Genomic DNA, 23,905 nt, shown 5'->3' on the forward strand with positions numbered 1-23,905 from the left:
AATTTGATTTAACTTTTTCTAGTTTCTTCTGTACCCATTCTATGATTTTACCTTCCACTTTCCATCCTGATGTATCGTTCCTTCCACTCTGGAAAAACATGGAACTGTGATATTTCTACAACTTGAAAAAATTGTTGACTTGACTTCCTTCAAATAATCTCTATTTTAAATCAAGTTCTGGACTTGTAGGTCACTGTGGACTCCCACCATACCAGCTCTGGAAAATATTACTGACACCTGTAGCCTAAGGTATTTTTTCTTTCTATTTTCTCCTATACACCATGACAAATTTAGTCTTCTAAAAACATACTGTTTACAATGTACCTACTGATTCTATTCCCTTTTCCACTGAACCATTCACACACTCCTATCAAATATTCTTTTAGCCTATTCACCACCAAATATAATCTTATTTACCATATATACTCACATTTATTAAATGGAACAATGATGTTTCTTATTTATTGGATGCCTACCATTGCCAGAAAAGAACCTAGACTTATATTTAAGCCTTATAACCAACTGGTAAGATGTTTCAATTTCAGATGTGAACATTAGGGTATAGGAAATTTAAATAATCTGCCTATCATCAAACAGTTTATCACTGGAAGAGAGAGGACTTAAAACCTGCCTTTTCTGACACTGAAGCTCATGTTTTGCTTCTACTCGTGCTGCTTCTCATGGCTCAGACCAATGAAATGTTTAATAATTGATGACAGTAGCATAGATTTAAAGAAGAAATAAAGGGCTATAAAAAATACGGCCACATTTAGTCCAAGATCAAGACAAATATATACTTAGTGTACATGAAGTTTCTTCCTGGGTTGTATTTGATGTAATTGTTTCTTAAATAAATATACATCTATACAGATAAGTACTACAATTATAGCCTGTCATTTGGTAGTAATACACTGCCAAATGCATAACAATTCCATTTTATCTAAAAGTGTTTGTGGTGGTTTGAAGCTGTGTGTACCACAGAAAAACATGTCTTTAAACTTAATCCATTCCTGTGGTGTGAATCATTGTAAGTAGTACCTTTTGATGAGGTTACTTCAGTTAAGGTATGACTCACCTCAGTCAGATGGGTCTTAATCCTATAACTGGAATCCTTTATAAGAGAATGAAACTCGGAGAGAGGAGAGAGTCACAGGAAGCAAGAAGCCAAAAAGGAACTGGGAAGAGAGGGAAGACACCAGCAGAGGCCATAATGTGCCTTGTCGTGGGACCGAGGAGCCAACCATTGCCTGTAGCCAGCCTCAGAATGCCACAGTTTTCTGGGAGAAAGCATTGCCATGATCTTGCCTTTATTTAGCCTTTTTCCTCAAAACCATGACTCAATAAATTCTCATTGCTTAAGCTGAACCATTTTATGATATTTGCTTGAGCAGCTTGGGAAACTAAAACAGTGTAATTTTCAGCAATCAATATTTGATCTCAAATAGCATAATGGCTGTTAAGCAGTGTTAGGAAAGTTTGGAAACTTGAAAAAGCATATTGTGAAAATGCAAAGCCTGCAGTATTTTTGTTTGATATCTCCTCAGCGGGGATCTGTACACTCGTTGGTTTATTAATTTAGTGCTTCATTTTTCAGCTAATACCTCTATTATCTTGGCCTCTTTATTTCAAACCTAAGATCATTTCCACAAATTAAATTTGGAACAAAAATGTTTGAATGTTTAAGAGTAAATAGAGCTCTATAATAGATTTTGGAAAATGCTGATAATAAAACATTTGCCTTTATTGTTAAATAGTTATTTGCAGTGATTTATATTTAATTTATATATTTAAATATTAAAAAAACATACAGTTTGAAAACAACCAAATTGAATTCATATTCATCTGTATAGCCTTCAGTCCCTTATTATTCTGATCCTCTATATTATTTTATGCTGCTTTAACTCAGTACTTCTGAAACCAGATGACTTGAAATTCTGCAGTATGCTCTTTTTAAAAAAATAGTTCTTTGCCTTTTCTCATAGCACCCTCAACTCATTATGTTATTTTTCCAGCCACTGTGTAGTGAAATCTTATCCATTCTTCAAATTCTAGCACAGATACTACTCTCTCTTTCAGGTCTTCTGGATGTTCCCAACTGTGTTATCTCCTCAATTTTTGCAACTCTCTTTGTATTCTTTATCAAATTTGGATTTATATTTTATTATTTGTATTCCTACATTATTTCTCCTCTTTTTTCCCCTTGTCCTTCTCCTTTTCCTCCTCTTCCTTCTTGAAGGCACGAGTTTTGCCTATATATCTTACATAGCCCTATGACCAAATACAGCACACTTTACATTGTATTTGATAATGATAACGTGGGACAAATTGTCAAAGAAACACTCATCTGTGGGTTTGTTGAATTCAATATGTCTTCAAAATGTTAAACAAGATAATTGAGAATTTGTCCTCTATGGATGCCATATTGGAACTAGCACTATTTAAGAAAGCATTCATTATTATTTAAGGAAGTATTTATTAATTCCATTTTTAGCAAATTTTCTGTGTTGAACTTCTTATTGCTACTAACTAGACTCAACAATTAAGTACTTTATTAATACTTATTTAATGTAATGTTCTTGGACCCCATGAATATTTCGAGAAAGAAAAAACTCTTGAAACTTACTATAATGCTTTGATATTCAGTCACATTATTACAAAAGGTATTCATTTATTTTAAAATAGTAGGAAGAATAGTAGACCAAAATTAACAGTGTTTTATAATTCTGTAGCATATTTACATGCACTTTCTCAAAGGAGAAATAGTACATATAATTAAAAAAAAAAAGAAGAAAAAGAAAAAAAAAGCATTTTTAGAGACTTTGGATTTTGTAAATTACAGCTGACATATTAAATACATTACTCAATCCAAACTCCTTTAAAAATCACTTTGCTTTTATCAAGTATCATCATACCAAACATACTAAAATTTTATAGGATGGAGATGGGAGAAAGTTTTGTCATAGTCTTCTAATTTTTCATCTTGCTGCCGTGCTTTTTTTCCCTGAGAGCTAATGATACTATAGAGCTCCAGTTCATACCTGTAGGAGTCTTCCATGTACAAGTGCTTTTGGATAGACATTTTGGGGAGAGAAAATGTCATCTGTCACTTAATAGAGCATGAGTTACAAAATATTACTATATATGTACCTATGACTGTGCATTGCAAAATATTGTGATCTTGAATTTGAATAATGAATTTAAAGTCCTGTACCTAAGCATCTATACATAATTAAATACTCTAGTTGAAATGTATTTTCCAGCCTTATTAAATGAATATTTCTTAGAAATACTTGTTTGTCTTTGGTTACTACTGACTGATCTTATTTATAAAAGTAGTGAGCTGTGTGCAGAAAATTAGGACTAGCTAGTTGCTCATATGCTCTGGTGTGATAACAGATATTTGCTTTACATGGTAAAGAAGTGACAAATAATTAAATGAAAAGCTAAATTAATCTTTTTTTAAGTTATATCACTTTTCCATAAGTTGCCATAAAGCAACTTTATATCATTAGAAATGTAATTTATGCAGAAAACTTGTGATACAATGTTAAATTTGTTAATGAAAGTAATTTCAAATCATTTGGTCTACTAACCATGAAAGAATTCAGATGATACCCAAGTGATATTTCTAAACAATTTTAAAGTGAGGTTTTTTGCATAGGTGACAGTTATAGTTTTCCTGTGTAGAACAAGAGGAAAAAGATAATACACACAAAATGGGGAACTCCTGGACTATAATTAGCAATGGGGCTATAGGAATATATATAAATTAATTATTAAAATAATGCCACATTTGGCATGTGCCAAAGTTGTAAAAAAACACTGGCCTCTAAGAAGACTTATATGACAAAAACAAGTAAATACACAAAATAAGTATGGATTAGTAAAAATTTGTAAAGTTGATATTGGAGTAAAATTTGTAGTTATCAGAATTTATGGCCTAAGTAAACATTTAAGAGTTGTGCAAATGTAAAAATGTTATAAAGGAAATACAGTATCTTGTCTAGAGTATTATGAGGGGAAAGGCACAATAAAAACATTCAATTTATTTTGGAAAAAAGATTAAGAATTAATTATCTTACAGAAATAGATTAGTAGTAGCTCATTAAAATGAAAGTAATACTTCAAGATAAGAGGTGTTCAGACTAATGGACACCTCTTAGAGTTTAAAGATAGGAATCAAGTATACAATAGAAATAGAAATATTTCAAACATGATTTGAAAGGAGTGGTGTATGAAAAATTTGAGGAAAAACAAATGACAGCAGAACTTGTGAGTTTACCTAAAATAAAACCAATGTTTCAAGTTTAAAATAAAAACTTTTGTTGATGGAATAACAAAAGAATTCAAGCTTTTTCAATGCATAATTGTGTTGGATTTGAATGAAATTTAATATAAATTTAACAAATAAAGGATTTTCTGTGTAGTTTAAGTAAGGACTTTAGTTACATTAAAACATTTGTAGAATTTATTTCCATATTGTGATTTTTTTTAACTTGTAGAAGAATGAGTCATATTGCACAGCTTCATAATTCTAATTTTAAGTATTAATGATGTAAATTGAGTCACTTTAATCAACCTTGCTTATTAATTTGGGATATTGTGAAGAGTTTTGTTTGAGAACATAAAATGATTAAGTTCCTGATAAAGGACTGCACAAGAAATAGATTTCTTTTTTCCAAGTTTCAAATAGGATAACAAGCAAAACTATTTGCTGTATTGTAATAGCCTTTGATAAAAGTTACAAATACCATCATTTGTGAATAGTTTTTAAAGTACTAAGGTTGATCTTTTAAAGGAAATTAGTAGCATGGGAAATAAAGCATGTTTTTTAAACAAAGAAAAGCCTACTGAAAGTTCTCCTTTATAAAAACCTCACATTGTTTTAGTGTGCATTATCCTGCTATGTAATTCTCAAGAACGTGCATATATAGACACCTTGTGTTCCTGGTTTTCTAAACATCTATGTAAGTGAGAGGTTTGTGTGTGGACATGATGGGGATCCATATGGCTTATCTCAAATTTGAAGTCATAAAGGAAAGAAAGGAGGGTGGTGAATGGCAAAACAAACTTCATCATGTGTTACATGCCTACTGTGCATCAGTCTCTGCACCAGGCATTCATCTTGTGTTTTCTCTAATCCCCACAACCCATCTGCAAGGTGGATATTGTTACCTGCATTTTATAATTGAGGAAACCGAGATTCAGAGAGGTATAGGTACTTGCCTTGCACCAGAATGTTAGGTTGGCATGATTTTAAATCTCTTACTGTTTCCGCCATACGTTCCACAATTGACAATCTTTTATGTTGTGCTTCTGTAACATCTCTCATAGCACATATCATATTTTGCATACAATTATAATTATTGGTGAGTATGCCTGTAGTGTCCATATTTGACTATAAGTTCTTTTAAAACATTGATATCTTAGACTCAGAGCCATTCTCTACCCTTATTTGCTCAATAGTATTAGCACAGAGCTTTGTACATTAGAGAAAGCTAAAGAAATTTTATTGGAGAAAGAAAATATATTTTGAAATTGTCTTGTTAAATGCTTTATATCATTATTTATCTCTTTTGTGAACAATTATCTTGTCATATGAAAGTTAATGCATCTGTAATGTCTTTTCTTGTTTTGTTTTGTTTTGTTTTTTCTTTTTCTTTTTCTCTCAGTGCCTTTTAAGAGCCATTTGTTAGAAATAAAAGAAAATCCCTTTTATCTGAAAACAGTTTGGTTTGGTGAAGTTTAATGACTGCACATAAATTGGAAAAATCATCGGAGAGTTTTCTTTTTTTTTCAAGTTAGTATTCAAACAGTTGTGATATACCTTTCTTTAGATTATATAATTATTGCAATATTATAAATGCCCCCATTTTAACACACTATTTTGAGGCTGTGGGTGAGAGGACCATGGGAGGAGAGTGGTGAGCTGAGAGTTGAGAACATATTACCCTCCTCAAATCATGAAAAATATTCCTATACGAAATCAAATTTTGGGCAATACATATTTAACTCATTTAATCTTCATTATTAACATACAAATTAGATAATATTGACACCAATATTATACAGATGTGAAAACTGAGGCACCAAGTTGAATAACTTGCCCAATGTCGTAACACTGGTGGAGTTAGCAATTGGTTGGGATCAGGTGGTCTGGCTCCAGCATCTGTGCTCTTAAATAACCACTAAAATTAACAATGTAATCTCAGAAATTCGGGTAAATCTGAGTAATTCTGACATAAAACCAAGGCAAGAATTTCAGAAATTGTTAGGTATTTATTTTGGCAGAATGGGGCACACTGATACATTTTTCATTATCTCTATTTTGAATATCATATTATAGAAATAAATAATTTTAAACTCAAAAACTGTAATTATTGGAAATAATATTAATTACCTGAAAAAAAAAAGGGAAAGGCCCTATTGGTACTTCATTGTATTGATCACTTTTAAATTTTGCTTACTGTTAAAGACAGGCTCTTCAAACTTCAGGGTGTGTTCCTTCAGTGTTTTGGCTTCCTAAGATAAATCTCTTTAGACTTTAAGAGATGGGAACTATAGCAGTGTGGTTCAGTAAAAGGACTCTTTTAATGCTTAAAGTTTTTAATGTCTTCCATGAACAGTTAACACTTTTAAGCAAGATTCCTCATATTTAATTTGTAAGATCCTGGAGAATAGGTGGCATGTTTTGATGATGTATCCTGTCTTCCTAGTCCAGTGCTTTGCATTTCAGGGGGCATTCAATAAACCTTTGTTGAATGAATTAATTATGTCTGTGCTGCATTCCAATTTAGTTTGCATCTATATGCTTATTGTTCAAAACAAGCCATTTAGAATAACATAAAGGAAACATTGTTTTCGGTTTAAGAATCTAGTGTGATTTTGCATTAATTTTCAGTACTGAAGTTTTATACAATCAAACTTAAAGAATAACATTTTGTTAACAAAAATCTAGGAGGATCACATGTTTATTTACAAAGATGCTTAGGAAAGTAATTAATAATTACTGAATGACTATCAGGGATTGTAATGAAAGTAAAACATTTTAACTTTTTGTTTTGTTTTGTTTTAAATTTATTCACAGTAGTAGTGATGAATGAAAAATTTTTGCCAATCTGTTGCTAGTAAAAATTATGTTTGTGGAAAATGTTTACACAAAGTAAGCCTGAAATCTGTTAATACACATTAAAACCAGTATGTTTGTATTAATTGTGATCCAATGAGACTGAACTCTTTATTTCAGTCAGTTTTGGGACTGGGAAGTAAACATTGTGGTATTAAATGCATAAGTATTAAAATGCATAATTACTTATTTATGGTGCTTGTATTCATTAAAATGAAGAAGGAAGGAGGAATACAGTTGTGTTAGTTAGGAAATAAACTTTCAAGGAATTTAGATAAGAATTACCTGCATTTGGTAACCCATTTTTTTTCTTGTTTGCAGGTTTCAGATTTTGGATAGTGGTGTTTCTGTTTTTGAGGAATTTCCTTTTTTTTTTTTTTTTAAATCATCAGTTTTGAAGTACAGAAGAGAAACCAGAAAGACACTTATTTCATTTCACGTGTGAACACTTGCTCTTGAGGAACTTTCACTAGCAAGTACTCAGCCATGTGGCCATCACAGCTACTAGTCTTCACCATGCTCTTGACACCAGTAGTTCATGGTAAGACCTTTAATTACATTTCTGTGTGATGCTTATTGTTTCGCTTATTCACACTAGATCCTTTCTTCCAAATCTTTGCTCTAAGATTTTGCAGCTTATGCCTATCATATATTAATTTGAGTAACTAAATTAAGACCACATGTTCACTTTAAGCTGCAATAAATATGGATTTTTAAGTGCTATTGAAGTGTATGTGTAACAAAAGGGGTTTTTTTTTTTTTTTCCAGAATTCTTGCATGTTTTATTTTTTGTTTTTGGCGTACTTATGGCAAATCAGCTGAATAATTATATCATCTCTTTATTATTTGGTTTATATTTTTGTAGTTAAAATCAATTTTAATATGTAAGTATGCACATTTGAAAGAGAATTCTACCAAAACTTACTTTTCCAAATGAAGTAATCATTTTTTCTGTTTTTACTACTTTGTACAATCTTTTATACAAGCAATACAAATTACAGCCTTTCACTCAAGGGAAATTGTTTCTGTTATATAGCTTTCAGTACAAAAACAACAACAAAATAATATGAGCATATGCTTTCGCTCTTCAGAAAAAGATACAGGAACATGGTAATGGTAATATACTTTATAATAGAGTTGTATACTCACTTTGTTCATTTAAGCATCTTGGTATTTATGACACAGATATATTTTTAAATGATGCACCTTTGCAAATTTGCTGATTATATAAGATAAATAATTATTCAATAAGAAAATAAGATTTAATTTATATTTCATGCAACTTAAATTTATATTCCATGTAATAGTCACTGAATCTAGAACTTTAAGTATTTAAAAATTGGTCTTTAAAATGCGTTCTTTTCATTTTTAAATGTGTTCTTCTTTTACAATTTAAGATTTTCTACTAATTACCATTTGTTTTGCACTAAGATAAAAATGGTGTAATATAGTCACTATCTCATATGTTGATGTAATTATAGCAAAGATAAAGGGATACAGCTGTATTTGGCGCTGCTTGGATCTCAGAATATGATAGTATAGCCAGCAGCTGAAATGAATTTTTAGCCTCTTTAGCTCACTTTTGGTTTTTAATTGACTACAGAAACCTATTGTAGTTCATCAGTGATGCAATTCTGAATTTGGCCCATGTTCCTAAGTTTCAACATGAATTGCCTAAAATAATTTCTGTCTCTTCTGAAGTTTTCCTCTGAAGTTCTCCTGATTTAACACGTTTAGTTATAATAAGCCACTATAAAAAAGGTAGAGCTATTAAAAAAAAAAATAAAGTAAAATCCTACTTATACAACGATCTAATCTTAATGTACATATTATTAAAATTTATAAATGTTTTCTTAGCCTTTATACTGATGCAATACTTGCACAATTCACATACTTGTGTATCTATAACATTTTGTGATATGGAACAAAAAAAAAACACACTTTCATCAAGTGCTTTTCTAATTATCTGTATACCTAAAAGTGATTTGTATTAGTTTTCTCACCATGTAAGAATACGTGCCTCATGAGGCTATTTTGAGGAATAAATAAATAGCATATGTAAAAAATCTAGCACGTATATGACAAATACTGTGTTCCAACATGATTTCCTTAATCATGCTTTCTGCCCTTCCTATTTATTTTTGTTCCAATAAGTTTTCACGATGAAGAATTAGACAACTGGCCACAAAAAGTGTTTCATTTGATGAGGATTCTCAGGGTAAAAAACATATACATACAATTCATGTTCAAAAGGCAATCTAAAATTACCCTTGTTAGAGGAAGGTAGGTTAAAAATAGAAATGGATGATGTAAGAAAGAATCCCTCTTCAGAGTGGGAATTTCTGGTTTCCAAAAACCACCTAGTATGTATTTCAGAGAGTCACAAAGAAAACTGACCCATAGAAACAGGTCTTGGATTGAGACCTGGACGTCTTTATTAAATAACCCACACACACAACATCTTCAGGTAACTCTGACGTAGATTTACCTGATATAATACTTTGGGCTAAAAATTAAAGTAATTCTTTTCTTCTACATGGTCTACTTAATACTATATTTATGTTTGAACTATTTCAGGTAAAGAATATAGGCACTCCCTACTTACAAACTTAGTCTGTATTACCTTTCATAGATGCTATAAAACTTTGCACCAGATAAAGTGCATGTCAATTTTGTCTACCTTCAATAGAACGTCTTCTACAAAGCTTTTGTGATAGTGCTTCTGATTTATAAGTGCAAGGCTTTATGAAAAGCCGTTTGCAATCTAACTTGTTCATAAATGGAGGAATGTATGTACCTTTGATCAAGTGCGGAAATAGAAGAGGAATTTTTAGACTTCCCACAGATCCTAGCTTAAAGGAATACTGCATAGCTGGAAAACTTTGATGACTGAATTAAAATGGATGTCATAGTTTAGAAGTACTCTTGTCTCCTTAAAGTCTTCTGATGACTTTTCTTTGCCTATTGTTGTTGAGATTCTTGGCTTTATTTGCCCTCCTGATCACTGAGAATTAACTTTTCTGGTTAATGACCTGCAGTGTCTCTTTATCCAGATCAAATAATATTGATAGCTAACGATGTTATAGCCATAAACTTCAGAGGTACTGGTTCAATTAATCCTTACAACAATATGATGAACTTATTATTATTTCATTGTCATCATTATTACAGTTTTACAGATAAAAACATTGAGACACTGAGTAGTAACATAACTTGACTGAGGTTCTATAGCCCTTTAGTGACACAGTAGGGGTTTAAAATCAGAGCTCTGGCTTCTTGATTACTGTCTTCCTGCCAGCATATATCCCATTCCTATCAAGGCCATTCTTCCATAAAGAAAATCCCATCTCCACTCCCCTAGTCATGTGGGACAAGGAGTGACAGAAACATTGATCATCTGCCTACTCCAGGTTCTAGACACAGATAGATCGAGCTTTGAAGTTGACAGACCTGAGTTAAAATTACAGTTCTACCAGCTGTTGGCACTGTTACACCTGTTACTTGATAGACTAGTAAATACGTTTCATTTATCACCCATCATGTGCCAGAAAACTGTACTAGATACTAATGATATGCACTGAACAATGCAGACTCCTTCTTACCTCAAGTTGCTTACAGTAATTTAAAAATTTGTAAACTTTTTCATTTGCATGAATGAACATTTATGCCTTGCAGGGCTATTTTAAGAGATGAATGGAATAGTATATGCAAAGCTTCTAATACAGTGCCTGGTATTTGGTAATTCTTCAATACATTTTATTCTCCTGTTCCTTATTTAACCTTAAAACAGAGGTAAACTTTTGAAGATTAAGTAATGAAAATACAGAATTATCCATATTCTCACCATGAGAATTGAAAAAAAAGATATTTTTCAACTTGCACCTCAGTTTTCAAGCTTTGCCAGAAATATCTACATACTAGTATCTAAACAAAATTATCAAATGCTTAAATTGATAGCATTTAATTGGTCATATATAATTGTCATTGATGCATTTGTACATGATTTCTATGTGAATAAAAATAGGAACAAAGCTAAAAAATTAATTATGAGTAATGTTGATATTTGGTGACCAATCTCCACATCATTCTAGAAAGTTTGGCTAAGGTTTTACATGACAAAACAAAATTAAACAGTAATCAACATCACATATTTATTACAAAATGTCTGGTTCCATGTTTATCTGTCTGTATTCTGTCTCTGTGTACTTCTGTATTTCTCTTTCTCTGTTTTCCATGACTGTGCCCTCTTTCTGTAGAGCCTTAAAACCCTTACCTATAACGCAATAAAGAGAAGTACTAAAGCAGATGGCCAGTTTTTGTTGTGAACTAATGTAGTGTTGCATGAACATAAAGGATTTTTTTGTTATTGTTCTATTGATGTGGTTACAGTCAAAGGAAAGGAAGGGAACTGGAGCCCAATAACCCAGATAATATGGGCACATGGAGCTCCTTCTGATTGTTATTAAAGAAATGTAAAGGTACCCTATGGGATCCTAGACTTTGTAACCTCTAGATCTAGTCCTGGGAAACAACTTCATTCCAAGCCTGATGGGTTGGAAGTTGAGAAGGTGATTGGGGTACTCAGGTATCTTAACTGTTTTAATTAAGCTTCATTTTTAATCTGGGTAATAATTTAAAAGATATAAACAGGATCATTAGAACTTACTGTGGGGAACTGGGAATAATCTTGTTTTGTTTTTTATGGTTCCTTCACAGAAAAAAAATAATTCTTCTATACTCCACATATGCATGATTTTTTTCCCCTGCAAGTCTATATTTTGTGGTTAAAGATGCATCTGCATTTATATATTTATGAAGTTTACAGACTAAATTGGTTTTCATTATGTTCAGAAAGTTATTTATAACAAATAATTTTTGTTAGGGACTAAAGAACAGTCAAGTACATATACATTTAGTACTTACAGGTTTTTGTACCATTTGCATTTTGTTATCATATAACTTTTACAGTTAGAATACTATTTGTGATTTAAAATAATATATTTTTAACTTCTAATAAGTTGTTAAGCTTGAGAAAGTGCAAAATTGCATTGTACTGCACTACATTTTATAATGTTCTTTCTATGAAGACATGTTTTATTAGTTGTGAAAGAGTCTGCTTGACTACTAAGCTCTGCTTAACTTTGTTATTTTGGGAAATTAATCATCCTTGAAATGTTTATAATGTTTGCCAGCCTAGGTAATTTGTAGTATCTGCAGTAATATCACTATTTTATGGTCAACTATGTTATACAGAAAAGCCTTTGTCATGGGAATGATATATGAAGTTACTGCTAACATACCCAACACCATCTGCCTTAGACACCTGGTGTCACATTTCAAAATATACGTTTTGTAAGTTAACTACAGAATCTCTAATATCACAATATAAACTACAAATATGCATGGCTGAGAGCTTTCCTATGTCTCTGAAAGAATTTGTTTTAAAAACTCCCCTAGAAACTCAGTATGCAACAGCATTGTAAAAATTTTTTCTGTTGCCATCTCACTTGTAGAACATGTTATATGTGAATTTTATTTAGTGACACTCTATGAGTATTATGTATATATTTGAAGAGCATTTTTTATTTTCAGATTTTATATATTGTGACTCTTTGGAGGGTTAGGATTATGCCTTATTTTTATGTTTCCTGGCCTGGGTGGTTTCTGCTAACATAGGATAGTTGTATATTTGATGTTGAAGAATTTTTACAACATTTTAATTTTTTTTAAATATATAATACCAGTTACTAATTTTCTATTTCCTTCATCTTTGTATCTCTAAATCATTTATTTGCTTTCATTCTCAATGTAAGAATGGTGCTCTAGCATTTAAAATCCCATATAATTGGCCACAACAATTTTTTCTTTTTTGAGCAATTGTAGGTTTACAGAAAAATCATGCAGAAAGTGCAGAGTTCTCATCTACCCACCCACACCCAGTTTCTCTATTATTAGTATTTTGATCTAGTGTGGTACCTTTGTTGCAATGGATGAAACATTATTATAATTATATTTATAGTCATAGTTTATATTAGGATTCACTTTTTGCATTGTACAGTACTGTTTTTTTAAATTATTTTTGAAACTTATATACAGTGAAAAATTTTCCATTTTAACCACTTTGAAATGTATAACTCAGTGGTATTAATTACATTCACAATATTGTACCAGCATCACCACTATCCATTACCAAACTTTTTTACAGTGCATTTTATTTTATTTTATTTTATTTTTATCTTCATCTTCATTTTATTGAGATATATTCACATACCACGCAGGCATACAAAACAAATCGTACTTTCGATTGTTCACAGTACCATTACATAGTTGTACATTCATCACCTAAATCAATCCCTGACACCTTCATTAGCATACACACAAAAATAACAAGAATAATAATTAGAGTGAAAAAGAGCAATTGAAGTAAAAAAGAACACTGGGTACCTTTGTCTGTTTGTTTCCTTCCCCTGTTTTTCTACTCATCCATCCATAAACTAGACAAAGTGGAGTGTGGTCCTTATGGCTTTCCCAATCCCATTGTCACCCCTCGTAAGCTACATTTTTATACAACTGTCTTCGAGATTCATGGGTTCTGGGTTGTAGTTTGATAGTTTCAGGTATCCACCACCAGCTACCCCAATTCTTTAGAACCTAAAAAGGGTTGTCTAAAGTGTGCATAAGAGTGCCCACCAGAGTGACCTCTCGGCTCCTTTTGGAATCTCTCTGCTACTGAAGCTTATTTCATTTCCTTTCACATCCCCCTTTTGTCCAAGAAGATGTTCTCCGTCCCACGATGCCAGGTCTACATTCCTCCCCGGGAGTCATATTCCACGTTGCCAGGGAGATTCACTCCCCTGGTTGTCTGATCCCACGTAGCGGGGAGGGCAGTGATTTCACCTTTCAAGTTGGCTTAGCCAGAGAGAGAGGGCCACATCTGAGCAACAAAGAGGCATTCGGGAGGAGGCTCTTAGGCACAACCATAGGGAGGCCTAGCCTCTCCTTTGCAGCAACCGTCTTCCCAAGGGTAAAACCTGTGGTAGAGGGCTCAACCCATCAAACCACCAGTCCCCTATGTCTGTGGTCATGTTAGCAACCATCCAGGTGGAGTAGGCCAATACCCCTGCATTCTCCACAGGCTCCTCAAGGGGGCACTACATATTTTTTTCCTTGTTTTTCTTTTTTTTTTTTTAACTTTCCCTTCTTTTTTAAATCAACTGTATGAAAAAAAAGTTAAAAAGAAAACAAACATACAATAAAAGAACATTTCAAAGAGACCATAACAAGGGAGTAAGAAAAAGACAACTAACCTAAGATAACTGCTTAACTTCCAACATGTTCCTACTTTATCCCAAGAAAGTTATCTAATATAGCAGCATTTCTGTGAACTTGTTCCTACTATATCCATCAGAAATTAACAGACCATAGTCATTCCTGGGCATCCCCAGAACGTTAAATACCTTATCTGTTCTTCTTGGATTATTGTTCCCCCTTCCTTAATTGCTCTCTATTGCTAGTTCCCCTACATTCTACATTATAAACCATTTGTTTTACATTTTTCAAAGTTCACATTAGTGGTAGCATATAATATTTCACTTTTTGTGCCTGGCTTATTTCAAGGTTCATCCATGTTGTCATATGTTTCACGAGATCGTTCCTTCTTACTGCCGCGTAGTATTCCATCGTGTGTATATACCACATTTTATTTATCCACTCATCTGTTGAAGGACATTTGGGTTGTTTCCATCTCTTGGCAATTGTGAATAGTGCTGCTATGAACATTGGTGTGCAGATATCTGTTCGTGTCACTGCTTTCTGATCTTCCGGGTATATACCGAGAAGTGCAATCGTTGGATCGAATGGTAACTCTATATCTAGATTTCTAAGGAACTGTCAGACTGACTTCCAGAGTGGCTGAACCATTATACAGTCCCACCAACAATGAATAAGAGTTCCAATTTCTCCACATCCCCTCCAGCATTTGTAGTTTCCTGTTTGTTTAATGGCAGCCATTCTAACCGGTGTTAGGTGGTATCTCATTGTGGTCTTAATTTGCATCTCTCTAATAGCTAGTGAAGCTGAATATTTTTTCATGTGTTTCTTGGCCATTTGTATTTCTTCAGAGAACTATATTTTCATATCTTTTGCCCATTTTATAATTGGGCTGTCTGTACTATTGTCATTGAGTTGTAGGATTTCTTTATATATGCAAGATATCAGTCTTTCGTCAGATACATGGTTTCCAAAAATTTTTTCCCATTGAGTTGGCTGCCTCTTTATCTTTTTGAGAAATTCCTTTGAGGTGCAGAAACTTCTAAGTTTGAGGAGTTCCCATTTATCTATTTTTTCTTTTGTTGCTTGTGCTTTGGGTGTAAAGTCTAGGAAGTGGCCACCTAATACAAGGTCTTGAAGATGTTTTCCTACATTATCTTCTAGGAGTTTTAAGGTACTTTCTTTTATATTGAGATCTTTCGTCCATTTTGAGTTAATTTTTGTGTACGGGGTGAGGTAGGGGTCCTCTTTCATTCTTTTGGATATGGATATCAAACTCTCCCAGCCCCATTTGTTGAAAAGACCATTATGGCTCAGTTCAGTGACTTTGGGGGCCTTATCAAAGATCAGTCGGCCATAGATCTGAGGGTCTATCTCTGAATTCTCAATTTGATTCCATTGATCTATATGTCTACCTTTGTGCCAGTACCATGCTGTTTTGACAACTGTGGCTTTATAATAAGCTTCAAAGTCAGGGAGTGTAAGTCCTCCCACTTCGTTTTTCTTTTTTAGAGTGTCTTTAGCAATTCGAGGCATCTTCCCTTTCCAAATAAATTTGATAACTAGCTTTTCCAAGTCTGCAAAGTAGGTTGTTGGAATTTTGTTTGGGATTGCGTTGAATCTGTAGATGAGTTTGGGTAGAATTGACATCTTAATGACATTTAGTCTTCCTATCCATGAACATGGAATATTTTTCCATCTTTTAAGGTCCCCTTCTATTTCTTTTAGTAGAGTTATGTAGTTTTCTTTGTATAGGTCTTTTACATCTTTGGTTAAGTTGATTCCTAGGTACTTGATTTTTTTAGTTGTTATTGGAAATGGTATCTTTTTCTTGAGTGTCTCTTCAGTTTGTTCATTTCTAGCATATAGAAACATTACTGACTTATGTGCATTAACCTTGTATCCCGCTAATTTGCTAAATTTGTTTATTAGCTCTAGTAGCTGTATCGTCGATTTCTCGGGGTTTTCCAGATATAAGATCATATCATCTGCAAACAATGACAGTTTTACTTCTTCTTTTCCAATTTGGATGCCCTTTATTTCTTTGTCTTGCAGGATTGCCCTGGCTAGCACTTCCAGCACAATGTTGAATAACAGTGATGACAGCGGGCATCCTTGTCTTCTTCCTGATCTTAGAGGGAAGGATTTCAGTCTCTCACCATTGAGTACTATGCTGGCTGTGGGTTTTTCATATATGCTCTTTATCATGTTGAGGAAGTTTCCTTCAATTCCTACCTTTTGAAGTGTTTTTATCAAAAAGGGATGTTGGATTTTGTCAAATGCTTTTTCAGCATCTATTGAGATGATCAATTGATTTTTCCCTTTTGACTTGTTAATGTGTTGTAATACATTGATTGATTTTCTTATGTTGAACCATCCTTGCATGCCTGGAATGAACCCCACTTGGTCATGGTGTATGATTTTTTTAATGTGTCTTTGGATTCGATTTGCAAGTATTTTGTTGAGGATTTTTGCATCTATATTCATTAGGGAGATTGGCCGGTAGTTTTCCTTTTTTGTAACATCTTTGCCTGGTTTTGGTATTAGATTGATGTTAGCTTCATAAAATGAGTTAGGTAGTGTTCCATTTTCTTCAATGTTTTGAAAGAGTTTGAGTAAGATTGGTATCAGTTCTTTCTGGAAAGTTTGGTAGAATTCCCCTGTGAAGCCATCTGGTCCTGGGCATTTAGTTGTGGGAAGATTTTTGATGACTGATTGGATTTTTTGCTTGTGATGGGTTGGTTGAGGTCTTCTATTTCTTCTCTGGTCAGTCTAGGTTGTTCATATGTTTCCAGGAAATTGTCCCTTTCCTCTACATTATCCAGTTTGTTGCCATGCAGTTGTTCATAATATCCTCTTATAATTTTTTTAATTTCTTCAGGATCTGCAGTTATGTCACCTTTTTCATTCATTATTTTGTTTACATGGGTCTTCTCTCTTTTTGATTTTGTCAGTCTAGCTAGGGGCTTGTCAATCTTGTTGATCTTCTCAAAGAACCAACTTTTGGTGATATTTATCCTCTCTATTGTTTCTTTGTTCTCTATGTCATTTATTTCGGCTTTAATCCTTGTTATTTCTTTTCTTGTACTTGGTTTAGGATTGGTTTGCTGTTCATTTTCTAGCTTCTTCAGTTGATCCATTAGTTCTTTGATTTTGGCTCTTTCTTCCTTTTTAATATATGCGTTTTAGTGCTATAAATTTCCCCCTTAGCACTGCTTTTGCTGCATCCCATAGGTTTTGGTATGTTGTGTTCTCATTTTCATTCGTCTGTATATATTTAGCAATTTCTCTTGCTATTTCTTCATTAACCCACTGATTGTTTAGGAGTGTATTGTTTAACCTCCAGGTATTTGTGAATTTTCTAAGTCTCTGATGGTTATTGACTTCTAATGGTATTCCATTGTGGTCAGAGAATGTGCTTTGAATAATTTCGATCTTTTTAAATTTATTGAGGCTTGTTTTATGTCCCAGCATATGATCTATTCTGGAGAAAGTTCCATGAGCACTAGAAAAGTATGTTTATCCTGGTGATTTGGGATGTAATGTTCTGTATATGTCTGTTAAATCTAATTCATTTATCAGATTGTTTAAGTTTTCAATTTCCTTATTGGTCTTCTGTCTGGTTGATCTATCTATAGGAGAGAGTGATGTGTTGACGTCTCCCACAATTATTGTGGAAACATCAATTGCTTCCTTTAGTTTTGCCAGTGTTTCTCTCATGTATTTTGTGGCACCTTGATTGGGTGCATAGACATTTACGATTGTTATTTCTTCTTGCTGAATTGCCCCTTTTATTAGTACGTAGTGGCCTTCTTTGTCTCTCAAAACATCCCTGCATTTGAACTCTATTTTATCTGAGATTAAGATTGCTACACCTGCTTTCTTTTGGCTGTAGCTTGCATGAAATATTTTTTTCCATCCTTTCACTTTCAGTTTCTTTGTGTCCCTGTGTCTAAGATGAGTCTCTTGTATGCAACATATTGATGGTTCATTTTTTTTGATCCATTCTGCGAATCTATATCTTTTAATTGGGGAGTTTAATCCATTTACATTCAACGTTATAACCGTGAAGGCATTTCTTGAATCAGCCATCTTATCCTTTGGTTTATGTTTGTCATATTTTTCCCCTCTATTAATATCCTTTATTGTACCCATACCGAATCTCTTTAGTACTGAACCTTTCTCCAAGTCTCTCTGTCCTTTCTTTGTTTCTCTGTCTGTAGGGCTCCTTTTAGTATCTCCAGTAGGGCAGGTCTCTTGTTAGCAAATTCTCTCAGCATTTGTTTGTCTGTGAAAAATTTAAGCTCTCCCTCAAATTTGAAGGAGAGCTTTGCTGGATAAAGTATTCTTGGCTGGAAATTTTTCTCACTCAGAATTTTAAATATATCGTGCCACTGCCTTCTCGCCTCCATGGTGGCTGCTGAGTAGTCACTACTTAGTCTTATGCTGTTTCCTTTGTATGTTGTGAATTGCTTTTCTCTTGCTGCTTTCAGAACTTGCTCCTTCTCTTCTGTGTTTGACAGTGTGATCAGTATATGTCTCGGAGTGGGTTTATTTGGATTTATTCTATTTGGGGTTCGCTGAGCATTTATGATTTGTGTATTTATGTTGTTTAGAAGATTTGGGAAGTTTTCCCCAACAATTTCTTTGAATACTCTTCCTAGACCTTTACCCTTTTCTTCCCCTTCTGGGACACCAATGAGTCTTATATTTGGACGTTTCATATTATCTATCATATCCCTGAGGTCCATTTCGATTTTTTCAATTTTTTTCCCCATTCTTTCTTTTATGCTTTCATTTTCCATTCTGTCATCTTCGAGGTAACTGATTCGTTGTTCAACTTCCTCTAGTCTTGTACTATGAGTGTTCAGAATCTTTTTAATTTGGTCAACAGTTTCTTTAATTTCCATAAGATCATCCATTTTTTTATTTAGTCTTGCAATGTCTTCTTTATGCTCTTCTAGGGTCTTCTTGATTTCCTTTGTCTCCCGTACTATGGTCTCATTGTTCATCTTTAGTTCTTTGAGTAGCTGCTCTAGGTGCTGAGTCTCTTCTGATCTTTTGATTTGGGTGCTTGGGCTTGGGTTATCCATATCGTCTGGTTTTTTCATATGCTTTATAATTTTCTGTTGTTTTTGGCCTCGTGGCATTTGCTGAACTTGATAGGGTTCTTTTAGGATTTGTATACCAATTGAAGCCCTTATCTCTAATTTATCAGATGTACAGCTTCGTGGAGTACACTTTCTCTAACTAACCAGCAGGTGGCGTCCACGAGCCACCTGTTCTCCACAAGCCAGTTCTCCCCTGCTTAGCCTTTGTGGTGAGTGGGGCAGTGAGTCTTGTGGGGTCCAATTGGTGTACCAAGCTTGCGTGTGTAGTTGGTGTTGCCTGCCCTGTGTATGGGGCGTGTTTCTGGGCAGTCAGGGAGGAGGGGGGTGGCTCTAACAATCAAATCTCCCTGGTGATCCTAGAGTTTTAAAGCTGCTGCAATAGTCTAATCCTTCAGTTCAGTCCTGGCACAGTTTGTCTCTGCCACTGACCCACAAGTCCTTGATATTGGCATATGGCTCCTGAGACTTGCAAGTGGGCCCCTCTTCCAGGCCGTGCACCCCGGGTCCTCTGTTGAGGGATGACTGTGCTATGTCACAGGTGAGTGCTGTCCCCCCAGGGCAGTTCTGGGCTGCTGGGCTGTGTAGGGAGGCTCCCAGTCTGCTGAAATGATGGCTGAATGGGGCTTTGTTAATTCACACTGCTCTACCTTCCCAACTCTGGGACAATCAGCTGAGGTTGCAGGGAAGGCTAATGTCCACGCCCAGTTTTGTGGTGTGTGCCTGTTATTTGAAGCACTTCCGTCACACTGGGTTGTCTGGGGCAGTTCTGGGCTATGGGGCTGGTGATGGGCAGGAGTGTTTCCTGTCCACCAGGATGATGGCTGTGAGCGGACACCCCCCTTTTGTTGGGAATTTGTGGTGATTAGTGAATTTTCTCAGCCACTGGATTATTGCGTTTTGTCTCAGAGCTCTCCTAGTTCTGCTCTTGACTTGACCTGCCCAAATTGCAAGTCTTTGAAGCTTTCTCCATTGGGCTTCTTAGAGTAATTGTTTTAGAAAAAGAAAAAAGGATTAAAAAAAAAAAAAAAAGGGCCCTCCTCAGAGATCTAATGGGTTATTGAAATGCTAAGAGACAAAGCAACCAGGGCCATTAAGGAAAGGTCCACAGGGCAGAGAGATCAGCTTTTCTTCGGGATTTGCATATGCGCCTCAGGGCCTGAGCTCTGCCCTTCCCCTTTCTATGTTCACCAGAACTCCAAAAATCCTCCGCTTTTATTTTGGAGTTTTTCGTGTTGTTTTTTTTCTATGCCTGTCTCCTCTCTGCTGGGCTGGCTGCTCTCAGATTCTCTGGTGTCTGGTCTCAGTCTATCTATGGTTGGAGTTTGGATCAGCAGAATGAGTTTCCGATAAGGGCTGCCACTGCAGTTCTCCCTTCTCCTTCCCGGAGCTGACAGCCCCTCGTCCCACGGGACTGAGACTGGCAGGGAGGGGCGCGGGTCCCCTGGCTGCAAAAACTTACAGATTTCGCTGATCTCAGCAGTTCCACGTTTTCATGAGTGTTGTATGAAGTATGCCCAAAGTCAGATTTCTCTGTCGTGTCCAGTCCACGCAGTTCCTGGCTTTCTACCTACTTTCCTGGAGGAGTAACTAAAACATACAGCTCACCAGTCTGCGATCTTGCCCCGCCTCCGACAAACCTTTTGATTGTCAATGATTGAAACCTCACAGTGACATGAGAGCTATATACAGGTGATTTACATAACAAAATAGTAAGTAAATTCACTGGGCTCTTACATTAGTTGACAATTAATCCTCCCTAAGGAAATGATGAAGAGTATCAAGCTTTAATCATGGTGGCCAAAAAAGTTCCTGTTTTTGGTCTGATCTGAATTGTTATCTATCATTCCATATTTTGTAAGCTCTCTTATTTATATTTTTGTATCTTTAGTCAAATAATATTTTAAACACTATTTCATATGATTTCCAAAAACTCTTGTTTTTCTTAAATATTTGTGAACTACATAGATAGTCTTTTACTTCATCTCAAGGAAAGTTAAGCAATTCTCTCTGCCTCTTTATCAAATCTAAATAGTTTATATGATTCATTCATAAATATTTTCTGGACTCATTCATCTCACGATATGATTCACACCACAATATTATTAAGTATGGGAATCAGAAGAGAATCTGAGGTTTTACATGAAAGAATCCTATTAAACTTTGGTATTTTAGCACATTGAGCTTTTCTGGTATGAAGATATTACTGTTTTGGAGAAAGGATTAAGGTAGAGCTAAATAAAGATAATGATTGATTTATAAGTGTTGATACTGAACAACTCCTGCAGTTTTAAGGAACCATGAATGGAGGATGATGTCAACATATTTAGAGAGTAAAGGTTGGAAGCCCAAAAACTGAAGTTTACAATACCATCTAATCTAAGCTGCTTTAGAGTTCTAACTTGTATGGCCCTGTTGAACAAAGTTATAGAAAGATCTCAAGCCTTAGAATCTAACTGCAGTTCCATTACTTCCACGATAGATGACCTTAACCAAATTGAATCATAGTTTCCTGATTTGTAAAAAGGGTATTTGTGCCCACTTTAATCCTGGGAGAATGGGGTCATTAAAACATACCTTTAGGAATTAGAACTTAAAAACAAATGACCTGCATAGTAAGCAAAATTTAAAATACATGGCCATCTTGGGGTCACTTACTTTCCATAGTGTTTTTCAAAGACTACATTGTATATACTTAATCCCCAAATATAACACTTTCTCTAATTATGAGTCCACACATTCGTATGCACATTCCAACATTATATTCAGGACTCATCCACTGGACTGTAACTAAGTCTTTAATGAGTTACTAATGAACATCTTAGCTTCGATCAGCATTAAAAAAATGTTAAAGGGTGTTGAAAAGCTATTCAGAGTGCAAGTCTGTCACTTTTAATTAGACTGTCGGTCCGATAAAATTTCCTGTCTTCACCATTCTTCCCAAGTTAGAAGAAATTGAATAGTGAGTGACACATACACCCTTACCTCTTATCATTAGTTTAATGTGAAGTTAAATAAGATAAATTCAATGAGCTGAATGAGAAAAACAATTTTGTTTTGGTTAAATACAAAGATCAAAATAATATTAAATATTAAAATAGCATTTTATAATGTTTCATTCTTAACTCAGATGACTTTAAAACAGAGTGGTCCATTGTTGCATTAGAGAATAACAGATGACGCAAGGAAAAAAGATCCAGGCATGATTAGATCATGCAGGTGAAAAAAAAACCAAAAAAACAACAAAAAACAACACTGTATTTATAAAAGGAAAGAAAGAACAATCTGCTTTCACACATTACTGCTCCTCTCCAAGCTGTTAAAGATACCAAAAACGTAGTAATCATAGACACTGCCTGAATTAGATCAGAACTATTCTTTACTGAGGCTCTTGTTACAGATCGACAATAGTGGTGACTATTTAGCAGGGATCCTTTTTTTTCCCTTACTTTTTTTTCTTTTTCTCTTCTTTTTCTTCCTCCTTGATAACACATTTGGTGAAACCATGCAAATCTTAAGGGCACATGATTTAATAATGAAGACAGTACATAAACTTCAAAGCAACAGGCTGGTATGTTGCTCACCCCTCTGGAGCACTACACATTTGCTTAAAAGAAGGTCTTTTAGACTAGCCACAATAGCACAGGACAGTTGGAATAGCTGTGATAGCCCAGATGTATTATAGGTTACAGGCTGTCGTTAGGAAGCTGGCTTTATGTTGTGCCTCTGCAGACAGATAAAAATCTACCATGTCGATTTTTAAAAGTAGGTGTCCAATAATAATCACACACTATGTATATACCACCAACATAACACAATCAATAATTTTGACACTTGGAGTCTGTTAACGTAACTGCTTTGTTGGGAACCAACATTTAGGCATTCATTTTTGTGTGTGCAGTCTGGAATGGAGGTGGGGCAGTAGAAATCTCGTACTACCAGAAAAAAATTAGAAAAAAAAAAGTTCTCATTCTTTTAAGCTCTGCTGAGTGATGCCAGTTATGATTAACTTAGGTTAGAGAGGAGATAGAACTTGCAAATAAGACAGATCTTTGTAATATTTTGACAGATCTTTGTCAAAATATGTTTTGGTTTAAACTGGTTTTGCCCACACATCAAGTATAATAGGCAGTGTAATTAAAGAAGAGTGCCCATTTACCATACTTGTAAAGAACTTTAAAGAAAGAACTTACTTAATAACATAAAGTATAAATTCCATACCATTAAAAACTAATATTCTTGAAGAAGGGAATAGAGGAATGAAAAGGAAAAGAAAGTCAGTATTATCCCCCCCCAAAAAAAAATTCCAAATTTTAATTTTTATTATCATGAATTGAAATCTCTGTTTGCAGAGATGCACTTGTTTTTGAATTAGAAAACCAGAACTTACTAATAGTTATCT

General features: G+C 34.3%; 1 protein-coding gene across 7 annotated transcripts in view; it reads left to right on the forward strand.

Moving 5' to 3' along the window:
- The window catches only part of ADGRL3 (adhesion G protein-coupled receptor L3), a 912,567-nt gene that overhangs the window by 295,471 nt on the left and 593,191 nt on the right, over nt 1-23,905 (forward strand). For all 7 annotated transcript variants that reach the window (XM_037829887.1, XM_037829881.1, XM_037829884.1 and 4 more), the window contains exons 3-4: nt 5,673-5,800; nt 7,519-7,667. In XM_037829887.1, coding sequence (XP_037685815.1) covers nt 7,613-7,667 — 55 coding nt within the window. In that variant the 5' untranslated portion in view covers nt 5,673-5,800; nt 7,519-7,612. The remainder of the gene's footprint in view (nt 1-5,672; nt 5,801-7,518; nt 7,668-23,905) is intronic.

This window comes from Choloepus didactylus, chromosome 3, assembly GCF_015220235.1.
Source record: "Choloepus didactylus isolate mChoDid1 chromosome 3, mChoDid1.pri, whole genome shotgun sequence".
In the NCBI taxonomy this organism is placed as follows: Eukaryota; Metazoa; Chordata; class Mammalia; order Pilosa; family Megalonychidae; genus Choloepus; species Choloepus didactylus.